This window comes from Ananas comosus, linkage group 19 (assembly GCF_001540865.1).
Source record: "Ananas comosus cultivar F153 linkage group 19, ASM154086v1, whole genome shotgun sequence".
Lineage (NCBI taxonomy): Eukaryota > Viridiplantae > Streptophyta > Magnoliopsida > Poales > Bromeliaceae > Ananas > Ananas comosus.
In genome coordinates, this window is record NC_033639.1 from 4,129,918 (window position 1) to 4,147,551 (window position 17,634).

At 37.2% G+C, this 17,634-nt stretch overlaps 1 protein-coding gene across 1 annotated transcript in view; it reads left to right on the forward strand.

The window, feature by feature from the left end:
* LOC109725083 (GTPase activating protein 1-like) overlaps positions 4,064 to 17,634 on the forward strand; it is a 30,443-nt gene continuing 16,872 nt past the window's right edge. Inside the window, exons 1-2 of the mRNA XM_020254145.1 lie at positions 4,064 to 4,617; positions 12,090 to 12,185. Of these exons, the coding sequence (XP_020109734.1) occupies positions 4,492 to 4,617; positions 12,090 to 12,185 (222 nt within the window). The 5' untranslated portion in view covers positions 4,064 to 4,491. The remainder of the gene's footprint in view (positions 4,618 to 12,089; positions 12,186 to 17,634) is intronic.

The window sequence follows — 17,634 nt, forward strand, 5'->3', positions numbered from 1 at the left end:
ATAGCCGAATAGCTTCATAAATCCCAACTTCCAGCCAAAAGTCACCATAGGCAGCCTCCACTCGATCTAACCAAATCAAAGAAGCATCTGAAACACTAGGCCAAGTTCGAAGGCTTTTTCCTGTTGAAGCCCGGGTACCAGGAATGGAGATGAATGGATTTGGCCACTAATGGAAGACCGTCGCTAGAATAAGGGAAATCATCGGCAGGCGGGTCTTCAGTAAAGGAGGGACCCAAAATGAATCTAGTAGGGTCCGTAACGAGATACGATTTGAGCAGGGTATAATCCAGCGAAGGACGAGTAGGTAAAGGCGGGAGCGGCTCCATTATTCGAAGCGAAAAGACGTTAAGGAAGAAGAGAATGAGCAGAAGCTGTGGACGAGAGATGGAGAAGAAGTTGAAGAGAACGAGGAAGAAGTAAAGAGAAACGAAAAAGACAAAGGTTGAGTATAAAAGGGAATTAGAAGCTTGGCGAAGAAGAAAGGTTGGCCGTCGTGTCGAACCGTCGCATCGAAGCGAGTTTCGAGGACGGTTATAATGATGAATGGACGGTGATAATTAAGATGACCTAATTAATGCCGCATGTAAGACAAAAATAGATGGCGAGATCGGGGCCGTAGAAAAGAAATGAATGGCTGAAACCAAACCGTACAAAGGGTTTGGAAATTAATTAAATCGAGGATCGCGCCTCAGATTATGTCAGCCACTCGGACAGAGAATTTGAAATTGATTGGATTGAGAACCACGCCTCGGATCGCCCTTGTTATTGAAGCGATGGCGGGATTTCAGCAGTAGAAAGAAACGGACGGTTGAGACGGAACCATACCAAGAATTTGAAAAGTGATCACACCTCGGATTACGCAAGCTACCGAAGCATTACTTTGAAAGCTGCCGAGGGGGCAATTGTTGAGCCAATAAGGCGCGGACATATGGTACACCGGTACTCCATTCAATTGTATTGATTCGCAGTGCACCGAGAGCATCGGAAGGATTTAAAACCGCATAATTTAAAAGAAGTTACAGTAACCGCAAGCAGTTGCAAGCGGTTTCGATCGGGCTAGAAGTGGTTCGAAAAATTAGGAAGTAATGGCCGATCGTGTAAAAGCAATAACTAATCAATAGGGCAATCTATAAATAGAAAAATAACGCCCTAAAAAGGGGTCTTTTTCCTGTGAACAAAAGACCGCCCTTATTTCCTTGCAATTTCCTACATTTTCTAGGAGTACTCTACTTGTAACTTTTACTTTCCCGCATTTACTGTTCTTCTTAGGAGTAGTTCATTAAGTAGATCAACCGAGTCTGCATGCCATCGAGCACACTCAACCCCTGTACTTCTTACCAGTTAATATAAAGGCATTCGGCTTTTCAAGCCGACCAATTCCTGTGTTCTTTAGTCATTCGGCTTTTCGGCCGACTTCAGTTCTTGCTTCGTCCGTACATTCGGCTCATCCAGCCAAATTGAATTTATTGTAGAGGTTTCAAACCCGGCTGATTCGATCTCTCGTCAGCCGAATCGCTTGATCGATCGAAGGGCGCAAACTTCGAGGGTCACCATCCGAAGCCGTTTTTCATCCTGACACGCTCCCCGAGGAGGATTTTTGACCGGGTCAAAGGTCAAGGAATTCAGCTCGCAACAGGCTCAAATCTGTAAAATCCAAAAAGACGGCCTACTTTTACAAAAGCTCAAAACTAATAGATTTTTTATGCAAATTGGCCATTATTTTTTGATAATTTTGGCCATAGGGGTTGTCTCGGGGCTTTTTTATAAAATAACCCTCCAAAAATTTCAAATTGACAAAATAACTCTATCAAAATTTTATTTGAAAAACTAACCCTCCTTTTGCCACGTTGGATTTTTTCTATAAAGGCGGTGAATCATTCACCGTCTTTCACTGTCTTATCTGTATTTAACTTTAGGACTTAGACAAATTTCGATAAATTTGGGGTATTTTGCACTAAAGGCGGTAAATCATTCACTGATTCATCGCCTTTATAGCAAAAATTTGACGTGGCGCCTACGTGGCGAAAGAAGAGTTATTTTTCCAAATAAAATTTTGACAGAGTTATTTTTCAAAATTTAAAATTTTGAAGGGTTATTTTATAAAAAAGCCCATAGGTCTCGACTATGGCTGGCAAATGAGCGAGCCGGCTCGCGTTCGACTCACGTTCGACTCGATATTTGGCTCAAAAATATTTCAAGCCCACGAGCTTGAGTATTACTCGGCTCAAGTTCGATAATTAGGCTCCGAAAAAGCTCGAAAAGCATCAATATATATATATATATATATATAATATATATATTATATATTATATATATATATATATATATATATATAATATATATATATATATAGAGTAGGCTGGTATGCTTATGGAAGGCACGGAGCCTCCGTGCTTCCACTTTGTTTTCAATTTTCCGGACTTTCGAATCGACGATCGCTCCGTTAGAGTTGACTAAGTATTTGAAAGTACGAGAAAATAAATTTGTGATTTGATATCATTTGCCTAGTGATCAAAGGACCTCAAAATCAATAATTTTAATTGCCGTGTGAGCGGTTGCAAAGTTTAACGGTGTAGAAATATCCAAATCGCATGAAATTTTGATAGAAAATCTTTATACATATAAAACAAGATCAACTTTGATCTAAAATTTAAGTCATATCATCATATTTGTAAGATTTTATTTTCACCGTTGATTTATTGAGCCACTTCAGATCACCTAGGCAAATGATATCGAAAAATCGCAAAATTATTTTCTTAGATACTCAAAATACTCTAGATCAAGTCTACAGGGCCGATCGTCATTCGAAAGTCCAACATTGAAACAAAGTGAAGCACGGAGCGCTCCGTGCTTCCATAACAGCATACCAGACCAGCCTATAAATATAATATAATATATATATATAATATAATATATATATATATATATAGGATACTAGTCCTTTCGATTTTTCTATATATATATATATATATATATATATATATAGGATATGGTGCTTTCGATTTTTTGATTCTTAGATCAACCCCTTTAATCATTTCTTTGAATTAATACTATTATTATCTTGTAGGACCACTCAATCCTAGGGATATTATTTAAACCTAGGGGGGACCGCAATCATCCTAACCATATAATTTTTAATCAAAGGGTCAAAAATTCGAAAACATCAAATGCTCTACATTTTCGATAGCATAGTAGTTCTACACTATATATATATATTAAAAAATATATAAATATAATATATTTTAATTATATAATATAGGCCGAGTGAATAATCTGAGTTTAGTTAAAATTGGGCCAATGTTGTTGGCCCATAAAAACAAACCCAATAGACAAATAAAAGAGCAAAACTTCACTAAATTTATACATTTTTGCTTTCTTTCTTTCTTTCACAGAACTATAAATTTTCAATATGTTTTTCTCTTTATCTTTTTCTGTCTCTCACCCTAAGCGGCCAAGTCGGAAGCCCTCCAAGTTACCAAGTAACAGCATATGCCTGCCGTTGCCTACCTTGCTATTAATTGTATGCTTGAGAAAATATACAGAATATTTTTAAAGTAAAAAATTATTATTCATATAAAATTTAATTTTTGTTATATATGATTGGATAGTTTAATCCAATATTCATCTATATAATTTATTTATTTTTGACTGTATAAATGAAAATGAATAATATGGAGATTGAAGGCGGAAGAAAAGACATATGAGGCTGAAAAAATTAGATATTCAACTCATAAATTATTTTTTTCATATTATAAATATATAATTATTTTGTACTTTGAACTATTAGACATATTTTTGTATCAAATTATAGATAATGTTCTATACAAATTAAACTATTGATCGTATGATGTTGAGAATTTCAAGCGGCTCGTTTAGGGCTCGAGCTCGCTCGACTCGAAATTAGGCTCGCTCGAGCTCGGCTCGAATTAATTTCAATCCAATCTTGAGCTTAAATTTAAGCTCGAAATTAATTTCAAGCCGAATTTGAGCCCGGCTCGTTTCCACCCCTAGTCTCGCCTATTTAACCACTTTCTGCAATCCGTTTGTCTGGTCCTAGTCCTTGCTGTCTAAGTCAATTAGAATGAAGGAAGATGGCGAATGCCCAGTTAATCACTCCGTCCATACGTTTCACTAGCAGGGCCCGGACTGCGGAGGGCCAGCGGTGGTGGTGCTGCAGAAAACCGATCGACGACCCCGCAATTAACGGGAAAGGCAAACAAAAAAAAGGCAAAAATGTCGGGCGTTGAGGTTGAAGTATTGGCGTATCGGGTGGGGTAGGGTGGTTTGCTGGTTGACTTTAATTTGCTTCCCGAAAAACAGAAACGAGCTGGATTTTAAAAAAAAAAAAACAGTAGGGCGGGGGGGAAGAGGAGACCCGGACAGGGAAAAGGGAAATTTTTGCAAGAAAAAGAAAAAAAGGGGAAAAAAGAGGAAAAAGCAGGCAGGCAGAAAGAAAAGAGAGGAGGAGGAAATTAAGAAGGGGGAGGAGAAATGAAGGAAGGAAGGGTGGAGCAGCTGCTGGGGCTTCTAAAGGTGAAGGTGGTGAGAGGCGTCAACCTCGCCGTCCGAGATGTCAGGAGCAGCGACCCCTATGTCATCCTCAGGATGGGTAAACAGGTTATTTACTTGCTTTACTTTCATCCCTCTTCGACTTTCGCTAACCCTCCCTCTGCGTTCATCTCTATCACTCCCTCCTCTATTCATATCCAAGTCTTGTTTTTTGTTTTTGTTTTTTTTAAATGAAATAAAGCTTTTCCGATTCTTTTCCCCTTCTTGATATACGATACGACTCTGCTATATTACCTAGTCTTCTTGATGAGCAACATTAAGTTCTATAACCAAAAGGGGCGTCGCGTTTATTTATTAATAATTTTTTTTTGAGCTTTAATTATAAACAAAAGAGATTATAAGATTAGTAGAAAATGTGGACGGTTGGATATAGAGTTGTAAAATTACAACCAACTTTTGGTTGGTGGGCGCTTTTGGCAGATACCCATAAGGTACCTTTTTTTTTTTTTTTTTTAATCTTTTGCTCTTCTATATGCTGAAGGGGGAAACTCGTAACGGGCCTTCCTTTGTATCTGATCATATTTACCTGATTGTTTATTTGTTTGTTTTCGCTTTGTATGTACAGAGCTTGTAATGCAATGCGGTTTTACTCAAAAAAAAAAAAAAAAACGAAAGGAAAAGAAAAGAAAAATTTGACAAATGGTTCTGATGAGTTAACTTGATAATTATCGACTTATCCGAAAGTATATCGACTTATCCGAAGTATTCATTCATTATTGCTCTTTTTGTTTAACCATATTAAATTATGAGTACTTCGGTGAGGATTTGAAGCAATGAGAGCTTCTCCTTTTCTTTTTATTACCAATCTAGTGTTACTGCTTAATATCTGGTCTGCGATGCGAACTGATTTTATTATCCAAGAACGATTTGGGGCAGGTAAAGGGAAGAAAATTGACCTGCCCCTAATCCACTGCCAAGTTCCACTGCAAATTTGCCTCGAATTTTTCCATATTATTACTTAAATTTTATGAATTTCTTTGGATTTTTCCCAAGCTTGTATTGGATTTTTAGTTGCTTCTTCATGAATGTATTTTGAGATTTAGTTGCCTTGCTGATATTTTATTTTATTTTATTTTCGTTTTGAGTCAAATAATGTAGATTGAATTATTTGGGTCAGAATTCATATAATATAAAGATGAGGATGTGTAGTTAATTGGTAGGAAGGATTTGGGGCTTCAGAGAGAGGCTTATTTCTAGGTATTGGTTGTGACTTGTGTGGGTGGGGGTGTAATGTGGGCCGTGCTTGGTCGGCACAGCCGCACAGCCCACATTACCTGGGCCAAAACGGGCTAGGGGCTTGCTCGGGCTAGGCCGGGCTGGGCCGCAGTGTTGGGCTAGATCTTCCAGGTTCCCGGCCTAGCACGGCCCTTCAGCCTGGAAGGCACAGGTCGAACCGTGTCGGGCCGGGCTTTGTTTTAGGCTGGTCCTTTAATTTTTTTATTTCTAATTTTTTTTAAAGAATCTATAAAATTTTAAAATGTGAAAGATCAAAATATTTTTATTTAAACTAATGTTTTGATACAAAATTTTAAAATTTACAAGAATAATTGTAAAATAATCAAAAATATTATTTTTTTTTAAAAATTATAAAAAATTTAAATTTTAAAAAAAGACTTAGTGTTTTGGTCCAATGGGCCAAAAGTGTTTTGGTCCATACCCGGTCTTCTAGACCTTGGGGCTGCGTTTGGTTAGAGAACTAAATTTTGGAGAACAACTTTTGTTGTTCCCGAGAACAGGGGATATTCCGGTATAAGATAGAACAAGATGTAAATTACGTTTGGATGTTGTTTGTTTGTTCCTAGAGAATATTCTTGATAGTGTTTGGATGTTTATGTTGGAATAAGGGGTTGGAAAGATAAAAATTAAATAAAATGACAAATTTGCCCTTGAATATAAAAATCAAATATGATTTAATAAATTGAGTATTAAAATAAATTAATTTACAAATTAAGTATATTTGTATATTATTTTGAAAATATTAATTTAGTAGTATTCAATTTAAATATTTTTTTTCGAAACTAATTTAAAATATAAATATCTAAAATGGAATAGCACTTATTAAATTAAATTAATCATTTAATCGATTTCTTTTAATTTACTAAATTAAATATTAATAAGTCAAAATAGTGTGGCTTTTATAAATAAATAAAATTTTCAAAAAAAATCCTAAACACATCCTAAAGGGTTAAAGGGCAAAATGGTAAAGTAACTAAGCCTCCAAGTTGTTCCCCCTAATTCTCCCATTTGAGGAGAACTAGCTTAACGGGTTGTTCCTGGAACAACCCGTTAAGCCCGGAACAAGGGCCTTGTTCCATTTTGCATTGTGTTTGGGGGGATAAAGAGGGATATCCCGTCTTGTTCTGGGATATCCCTCCAACCAAACACAGCCTGGGAGAAAAGCCTTGGGCCTGGGGGGTCGGGCCGTGCTATGTCGGCCCACTTAGCACGACCCACGCTGGCCGGGCCATGCTAGGCCGACGAGCCCAAGGGTAGCGGCACGGCACGGCTCAAAATAATAGGGCCTGGCCAGGTCGAACCGGCACGGATACTGTGGCATCCGTGCTGTGTTTTAGCCAGATCATAGTCTGTCCGTTTGACATCTCTACTTGTGGGGATCGCTAATTTACCTTGACACAAAGGTTGCGCGGAATACTTTGTGGGGCATGAGGTAATGTGGGCCTCTCGCCCGATCGTCCATCTCGTTTTCATTCGTAGGGTGTACCCAACAAAATCTGCTTCAACTATCTCTATAAGCACTGACCATACCTAGCGTCATTGTATAAGGGTTTGATTGTTGGTACCTGAGATCCCAACAAGTTTGAATTCTAGTTGCTTTACATTTCTAGCTGAGTTCATTCCTTAAAATAAAAAATGAACAAAGCCGGTAGTTTGCTACCTTTCTCTGTCTCTCAAGAAAAAGAAAACCCTATAAGCCATTTTCAATGATGTTTTTCCTTTCTTCTAAGGATATGCTATTGCTACTTTTGCATTAGACGAAACGGAGAAATATAAAAGTGGAACAAATAAAAACAAGTCTCATAACTTGTTTCTCTATGTTATTTATTGATGTGCTTATATATGTCTATGACCGTACATTCAAATATCACATATTGCAAATAATTTTCTTCATCCTTCATTAACTGTTATTTTGCGAATAGCATTGCTTGCTCATGATATAATTCGTTCATAACAATTTTATTTGGAATTTTTATACTCCTGCAGGCATTGGCGTTTCTTTATTCATTCATAATAGAAAGTATTTGGTCTTTCTCATAAATGGTTAAAATCATTGCAAAGACAGCATATAAATGAAGATCATTGTAAAATATAATTGGGTTGAACCACATACGGTCTATTAAAATCTTAACAGGACTGAACTATTTTTGTATATAGCTCTATTAGAATAAGGACCATGTGTAAATTAAAAATGTAGAATTGACTCTCTTGGATTCACGTCGGCACCATGTTGGTCGGCAGAGGGTTTTTTTTTTTTTTTTTTTTTTCGTTTTTAGGTAAATATATGGATACCCCTCAACTAAAGGTCATTTTGAAATAGAGCCCTCCACGTTTATATTTTTTTTTAAATTGAGACCTCATCTTCCTTTTTTTTTTAAACTTGAGTTTTTATACTTAGGTTAAAATTTTACTCTAGTTTTATTTGTTAAAAAAATAACTAAAGTTACTAAATTTGGTAAAATTCCCAATGAATTTATTAGAATCCCCAATTTTTTTAACTTAAATTATTTAACTCCAAAATAATTAAAAGCTAAGGGGTCCCAATCAAAAACTAATAGTTGAGGATTTGGCTTCAAAATGGCCTATAGTTAAAGTTAAAAGCTAAAGGGTTCCGAAAAAAAAAAAATAGTTGAGGATTCAATTTCAAAATGGCCTATAGTTGGGGGTGTCTCCATTTATTGTTACCTTTTTATTTTAAGTTCAGCAAGCAAGGTAAATTAGTTGGCGCGCTTGAAACACAGTAAACCAATTTCCAGGCCCTAATACGGCCAACAAAATATTGTTTTCCATATGATATTTTTATTATTATGTTTCTTGACTTGTTACTCGCCAACCTTTGTATAGTAAATGTAAAACAAAGACAGTAAATGAAATAGCATGTATAGAACACGGTATTTAGTTAACCATGTTTCTGTGAGTTATTTTGCGCATTGTTAGTTAAGGCTAACACAGTGTCTACTATACCGTGTTTCGTGACTCACCCTTCGTAAGCTGATGTGCAAGAGCAAATGACCATTTGTCAGACTATCAGTTTTAAATTATTATTTGGCTCATTGTTACACTGTAGTTAGTGTTAGTTTCATTTGCTACATTATGCTTTATTTTTTTTCAAAGACACTATTGTCTTATTATATTTTATCAGTCTCTACACTATATTTTAGATTTATTTTCTTCTTACTACCTTACGTTATATATCTATTTTTTCTCATAGATATCATTGAACTTTTTTTTTCTCGCCAATCTCTACATTACCATCAACAAACCTATTAAGATAAAATCTAACAACTTTATTTAAGAGGCACTGGTTAAATAGTATAAAAAATGTAAATGAATCTCCATGATAGACTCATTGAAAACTTCTATCAAATTATTTTTAAGCGTAACTTAAAGGCTAAATTACAGAAAACCTTCCTGTAATAACCCGCTTTTTCACTTTCCCCCCCTGACATTTAAAAACCTACACTTTGCCCCCCTGTAAAATGAAAAATGTTCACAGGGGGGTTACGGTGTGTAAAATGACCATTTTGCCCCTCGCCATTGTCGTCTTCTTCCCCATCTTCCTTAGCCGCCCCTTCGTTCGGCCGCGATTTCTACCTCAATCGGCCGCGATTTCTCTCCATTTCCTTCTCCACCTGCTCCCCTTCTCCTCCTGCACCCTCGCCGCCCTCGATTTCGGCGACAGTAGGAGAAAACCGAGGTGGGCGACAGTAGGAGAAGGGCAAAGAAGGCGAAGGCGAAGCGGTAGAGGACGGCGAAGGGGATGTGGGTGAGGGCGAGGCAGTGGAGGACGGCGAGGCGGCTAGGCGGCGAGGCGGGGACGAGGTGGCGAGCCGGAAGGAGTCGAAGCAACAGGGAGATGGCGGAAGGGTATTTTCGGCATAAAAATATATTTTTTAACGGAACCCTGACGGAACCCTAACGGTAGGGGGTGAAGTGCACATTTTTTATTTTACAGGGGGGCAAAGTGTAGGTTTTTAAATGTCAGGGAGGGAAAGTGAAAAAGCGGGTTATTACAAGGGGGTTTTCTGTAATTTAGCCTAACTTCAAATTGTCTTCCTGTGGTTTAGCTCATTTTCACTTTGCCACTTTGGTTCAAAAAGTTTCTTTCCCTCTTGTGGTTTAATTTTTATTTAATCAAAGAATTCTATATGAAATAGGGTGATAAATAAAAATTTTTAGAAAACCACAGGTGGCAAAATGAAAAATGCACTAAAGCATGGGGGCAAAGTGCAATTTTTTGAATCATGGGGTGGCAAAGTGAAAATGAGCTGAACCACAGGGGGGACAAAATGAAACTTTTTGAACCATGGGGTAGCAGAGAGAAAATAAGCTAAACCACATAGGGCAATTTGAAGTTTACCTTATTTTTAATTACTTTTTTGTTGTTTTTATAAGTTTTGTTATTTTTAATGTCAAAATGAGTTGAATATATGACTTGCCACTTTTAACCAGTATTTTTTTTGCAGCTTTCATGTTAAATTATAGATTTATTGAGGACCTTTTTTTTTTCTAAATAATGCTATAAAAATTTCTTGTTTGCCAAATGATTGTTCCAAAATTTTGTTTGGTCAACTAACCCTTCTTTTGCTAACTCATTATAATGTTGGACAAAAATAAGGAAGACGGTAAATCGTTCACCATCTTTAGAAAGCGGCGAATCATTCACCATTTTCATATTGTTATAGTTTTTTTGAATTGGTAGTGCGGATTTTTGTGAGGCTATTTGTGACACCCCAATAGTCCCACATCGGATGGGAATGGGGTTGTCATTGATTTTATAAAAGAAGTTTGACACTAGTAATAATAATTGGGCTTAAGCATTTTGGGCTGGTGGTTGGGCCCAACGATTTATTGTTGCTAGTGGACTGGGTCGTTACATTTGGTATCAGAGCCAATCACCAGCCGGAAATGTGTGGCGAGTTCGGCTCAGTCAAGGTCTAAAAGACAAGGTGATAGGCTATGCCAGGGTCTGGATGACAAGGCTAGCGGATGAGTCTCACATCGCCTGGTGATCTTGGGTTGTGTGTGTAATTGGACTGACGAGGATATCAGGTCCTTAACGGGGGGAGTCTGTGACATCCCAATAGTCCCACATCGGATGGGAATGGGGCTGTAATTGGGTTTATAAGAGACTTAAACACTAGTAATAATAACTGGGCTTAGACATTTTGGGCTGGTGGTTGGGCCCAACGAGTTATTGTTGCTAGTGGGCTGGGTCGTTACACTATTAGGATTGTATATCAATTACTAGAAATTTTTTTTTGATTGTTATCTGTATCGGTAAGTTGTTATTTTTTTGGGGGTTGTTAGAATTGTGTGTGATTTGTTGAAATTTTTAATGTGGTTGTTATGATTATATATGGAAAATTGAAAAAGAAACGGTAAATTATTCACTTTTTTTTTTTTTTTTACGGGAGAGACAGTAAATGATTCATCATCTTCTAAATTTTATTAAAGATGGTGAACGATTCACCGTTGTCCAATTGTTTTTCCACGTTTGCGTTGAGTTGGATAAAATAGGGTTATTTGGTCAAATAAATTTTTTGCAGAATCATTTGGCAAATTATAAACTTTTAAAGAGTTAAATTGAAAAAAAAATCTGTTTATTGCTTATAGTGTAGGGATTGAAATTAAAATCTGTGACACCCCAGTAGTCTCACATCGGATGGAAATGGGATTGTCATTGAGTATATAAGAGGACTCCACCCTAGTAATAATAATCGGGCTTGCATTTTGGGCTGGTGGTTTTGGCCCAATGAGTTATTATTGTTGGCGGGTCAGGTCGTTATATTTATATTCTGGTCAAAAACAAAACAAAGCCTTCTCTTCACCTACAGTCACTGTTGAGATAGAATTTGCGGTGCACTTTAGAATTTGTGCTCTTTAAGACCGTATCAGTTATGCAGATTGAATGTTATCTATCCAAAGCTACCTGTTAGTTGAATTGGGTATTAAAGTGGCTTGAATTTTGACAATATTTTGTTCTTGCACTAACTTTTTCTTTGTTTCCTGTGAAAGAATAATCATCTTGAAGAATTACTATATATGCAATGTCATCTGTACCTTTGGTTAATTTAAGTGACATGATAAGAAACTATTACTGTTCTGTTAGACTCTTACTGTAGAAAAAGATATCACTTGATTGTGAAGAGCTCAACCAGCCGTTCTCTTACTGTAGAAACTATTACTGTAGAAAAAGATATCACTTGATTGTGAAGAGCTCAAGTAGTCGTTCTCTCAACTCTCCATATCTGTATCTCTTATCTTTATATGCATTTCTGCAGAAGCTCAGGACTCGAGTGATAAAGAAGAACACGAATCCAGAGTGGAATGAATATTTAACTCTTTCTGTTGAGGATCCTGCTCTCCCAGTTAGGCTTGTATGTACCTACCTCTTTTTAACAGACATTTCAATAACTTTCTTTGTTTTGAATTTATATGCAAAAGATAAATATTCCAAGATATTGTGCTAGTTATTTTATTTATTTATTAGTATTATTATTACTACGCTTATTATTATTTTTTGTATATAATGCTGCCACTGGTGGAGGAAGCTCCTCTTAAATCTTAACTCAATGGTACATTGACTAAAAAAGTGGATGTGTGCTTTTAGTTTCCTGTGCCTAAATGAACCATTTGCAATATAAAGTCCATTAAATTTCTTCAGTAAAATGAAGAAGAAGAAAAAAAAAATTCAGTAATATGAAGATAATCTCAATTTTGAGTCTCTGACGTATAATCCATTGTTTGACTTTTGAATGTGTAGAGGAACTTACTAGTTGTCATAAACAAAATGTAAGTACGAGTGAAATGTTTAATGACTTTTAACTCTGAGTTAGTAAGAGCTCTCTATTTTAGGTTTCTTTTGTCACAGTTTTGAAGAAAATAGATCTTCTGCAGGGAACATGGATACTTGGTTATTTATTAATGAAGAGAAAAGTTAAAAGTTATCCTTGCCTTCTACTTGCTCCTAATAAGGATACAACTAGTTTCAGCCTAGGTTATTTTAGTGGAACTGTTGGTAAACAGAGAAATGAAGGAAAAAGGTATTAGGGCTTAATTTCCATAACCCTAAAACCAATACATATATTATGTGACATTTTACATATAAAACCCTGAAAAGAATAAAAATTATTATACTAGTTAACACTCCCCCTTAAGATGGTGCATAGATATTTCTTATGCCCATCTTTATACAATAGAATTGAATGACATACTCCCCAATCCTTTAGTTAAAATATCTGCTAGTTGGTTCTGTGACTTAACAAATGGAATGCAGATGACCCCTTTGTCCAGCTTTTCTTTAATAAAATTTCTATCAACTTCTGAACTTCAACATGTTTTGTCCTGTCATGTTGTACTGGATTATGTGCAATGTTAATAGCTGCCTTGTTGTCACAATACAACATTAGTGGTGTAGTATTCTGTAGTCCGAACTCCCACATAAATTTTTTAATCCAAAGCAACTCGCAAGTGCCTTGTGCCATTGCTCTATATTTTGCCTCTGCACTTGATCTGGCAACAACTGTTTGCTTCTTGCTTCTCCAGGTGACTTAGTTACCTTCTACAAGTGTGCAAAAACCCGATGTAGATCTCCGATCATCTAGAGAGCCAGCCCAATCTGCATCAGTGAATGCCTCAATCTAGCCAGCCCAATCTGCATCAGTGAATGCCTCAATCTTCAGGTTACCATGGTTTAGAAATAGAAGCCCTCTTCCTGGAGCTGATTTTAGGTACCTCAAAATACAATAAACTACTTCCAAGTGTGATTTTCTAGAATCATGCATATACTGACTCACTACGCTTACAACATATGCTATGTCTGGCCGAGTGTGGGACAGATAAATCAATTTTCCAACCAACCTTTGATATCTCTCCTTATCAACTACTTCTCCTACTTCAGCTTTCAAGCGATGATTTGGCTCAATTTGTCACAGCCCGCGACCCCCCGCCTATTTGGCCGAGGTCGCGGCGCCGCTAGTGCCGAACGGACAGGGTTTCCCCTGTACTACGGACAGAGTCTCCCCTGTACGTTCAAGGCAACGCAATCAATACAATACGAGGGTTTCAACCAGGAACTGATATCAATCAAGATTGCATAATGGAAGGTACAAAACAATATAAACACATCCTAAGTTATTACATTCATTCACATTCATGCATTTTACATCTCAATTCTCAATTGCTTTAACTTCCAAATACAATCTAAGTAGTACATCGTTTACTTATTACAATTTGATACATTTACTTTCTTTTCATTTCCTTTACCCCTAAGCTTTGTAGACGGGGTACTGCTAGCTCTGGTCTCCGGGGTAGGGCGCTATCTACGGAGCTACGCCCTTTCCTCGCGCCGCCGCGCCGCTCACGTACGAACAAAGAGAGAGATGAAAATTGATTTATCTGTCCCACACTCGGCCAGACATAGCATATGTTGTAAGCGTAGTGAGTCAGTATATGCATGATTCTAGAAAATCACACTTGGAAGTAGTTTATTGTATTTTGAGGTACCTAAAATCAGCTCCAGGGAGGGCTTCTATTTCTAAACCATGGTAACCTGAAGATTGAGGCATTCACTGATGCAGATTGGGCTGGCTCTCTAGATGATCGGAGATCTACATCGGGTTTTTGCAACTTGTAGAAGGTAACTAAGTCACCTGGAGAAGCAAGAAGCAAACAGTTGTTGCCAGATCAAGTGCAGAGCAAATATAGGAGCAATGGCACAAGGCACTTGCGAGTTGCTTTGGATTAAAAAATTTATGTGGGAGTTAGACTACAGAATACTACACCACTAGTTGTATTGTGACAACAAGGCAGCTATTAACATTGCACATAATCCAGCTACAACATGACAGGCACAAACATGTTGAAGTTCAGAAGTTGATAGAAATTTTATTAAAGAAAAGCTTGGACAAAGGGGTCATCTGCATTCCATTTGTTAAGTCACAGACCAAACTAGCATATTTTAACTAAAGGATTGGGGAGTATGTCACTCAATTCTATTGTATACAAGATGGGCATAAGAAATATCTATGCACCATCTTGAGGGGGAGTGTTAACTAGTATAATAATTTTTATTCTTTTCAGGGTTTTTTATGTAAAATGTCATAATATATGTATTGGTTTTAGGGTTATGGAAATTAAGCCCTAATACCTTTTTCCTTCATTTCTCTGTTTACCAACAGTTCACTAAAATAACCTAGGCTGAAACTAGTTGTATCCTTATTAGGAGCAAGTAGAAGGCAAGGATAACTTTTAACTTTTCTCTTCATTAATAAAATAACCAAGTATCCATGTTCTCTGCAGAAGATCTATTTCTTCAAAACTGTGACAAAGAAACCTAAAATAGAGAGCTCTTACTAACTCAGAGTTAAAAGTCATTAAACATTTCACTCGTACTTACATTTTTGTTTGCCGGACAGAGCGCGGACTATCCGCAGTTGATTGACTCGAGACCGAGTCGAGTGGCATAGATGGCTAAGGTAAAGTAACCTTAGGAAAGAATCGCCAGTGAGCATTATAAGACAAAGAGTAAAGAATAAAGAATAGCTAATGAACGTGAATAGCTAATAAAGAAAAGAACGACTACAAGTAAAGAATGGTTAATGATATAAAGTAGAATCAAGTATCTACTTGCATGATTTACAGGTATTGCATATTGCATAGCATTGTTATAGTTGCGAGGCAAGGGATGTTTTTATTAGTTGCATAAACTAGATATATATATCTATCTGTTTATTGAGCTAACTTGCAGTTGCCTCCTTTAACCTGTCGTCGAGCATTTCCCTTGGGTGGCCGTACCCACTGGGAACCATGGAGTTGGTTCTCACCCTACGTTGTTTTAGGGTGTTACAGTTCGTACGTGAGCGGCGCGGCGGCGCGAGAAAAGGCGTAGCTCGTAGATAGCGCCCTACCCCCGGAGACCAGAGCTAGCAGTACCGTCTACAAGATCTTAGGGTAAAGGAAATGAAAAGAAAGTAAATGTATCAAATTGTAATAAGTAAACGATGTACTACTTAGATTGTATTTGGAAGTTAAAGCAATGAGAATTGAGATGTAAAATGCATGAATGTGAATGAATGTAATAACTTAGGATGTGTTTATATTGTTTTGGTACCTTCCATTATGCAATCTGGATTGATATCAGTTCCTGGTTGAAACCCTCGTATTGTATTGATTGCGTTGCCTTGAACGTACAGGGGAGACTCTGTCCGTAGTACAGGGGAAACCCTGTCCGTTCGGCACTAGCGGCGCCGCGACCTCGCAAAATAGGCGGGGGTCGCGGGCTGTGCAAAATTGAGCCAAATCAATCGCTTGAAAGCTGAAGTAGGAGAAGTAGTTGATAAGGAGAGATATCAAAGTTGGTTGAAAATTGATTTATCTGTCCACACTCGGCCCAGACATAGCATATGTTGTAAGCGTAGTGAGTCAGTATATGCATGATTCTAGAAAATCACACTTGGAAGTAGTTTATTGTATTTTGAGGTACCTAAAATCAGCTCCAGGAAGAGGGCTTCTATTTCTAAACCATGGTAACCTGAAGATTGAGGCATTCACTGATGCAGATTGGGCTGGCTCTCTAGATGATCGGAGATTCTACATCGGGTTTTTGCACACTTGTAGAAGGTAACTAAGTCACCTGGAGAGCAAGAAGCAAACAGTTGTTGCCAGATCAAGTGCAGAGGCAAAATATAGAGCAATTGGCACAAGGCACTTGCGAGTTGCTTTGGATTAAAAAATTTATGTGGGAGTTCGGACTACAGAATATACACCACTAATGTTGTATTGTGACAACAAGGCAGCTATTAACATTGCACATAATCCAGTACAACATGACAGGACAAAACATGTTGAAGTTCAGAAGTTGATAGAAATTTTATTAAAGAAAAGCTGGACAAAGGGGTCATCTGCATTCCATTTGTTAAGTCACAGAACCAACTAGCAGATATTTTAACTAAAGGATTGCGGGAGTATGTCACTCAATTCTATTGTATACAAGATGGGCATAAGAAATATCTATGCACCATCTTGAGGGGGCGAGTGTTAACTAGTATAATAATTTTTTTCTTTTCAGGGTTTTTTATGTAAAATGTCATAATATATGTATTGGTTTTAGGGTTATGGAAATTAAGCCCTAATACCTTTTTCTTCATTTCTCTGTTTACCAACAGTTCACTAAAATAACTAGGCTGAACTAGTTGTATCCTTATTAGGAGCAAGTAGAAGGCAAGGATAACTTTTAACTTTTCTCTTCATTAATAAATAACCAAGTATCCATGTTTCTGCAGAAGATCTATTTTCTTCAAAACTGTGACAAAAGAAACTAAAATAGAGAGCTCTTACTAACTCAGAGTTAAAAGTCATTAAACATTTCACTCGTACTTACATTTGTTTGCCGGACAGAGCGCGGACTATCCGCAGTTGATTGACTCGAGACGAGTCGAGTGGCATAGATGGCTAAGGTAAAGTAACCTTAGGAAAGAATCGCAGTGAGCCATTTAAACAAAGAGTAAAGAAAAAGAATAGCTAATGAACCGTGAATAGCTAATAAAGAAAAGAACGACTACAAGTAAAGAATGGTTAATGATATAAAGTAGAATCAAGTAATCTACTTGCATGATTTACAGGTATTGCATATTGCATAGCATTGTTATAGTTGCGAGGCAAAGGATGTTTTTATTAGTTGCATAAATAGATATATATATCTATCTGTTTATTGAGCTAATTGCAGTTGCCTCCTTTAAACCTGTCGGTCGAGCATTTCCCTTGGGTGGCCGTACCCACTGGGAACCATGGAGTTGGTTCTCACCTACGTTGTTTTAGGGTGTTACA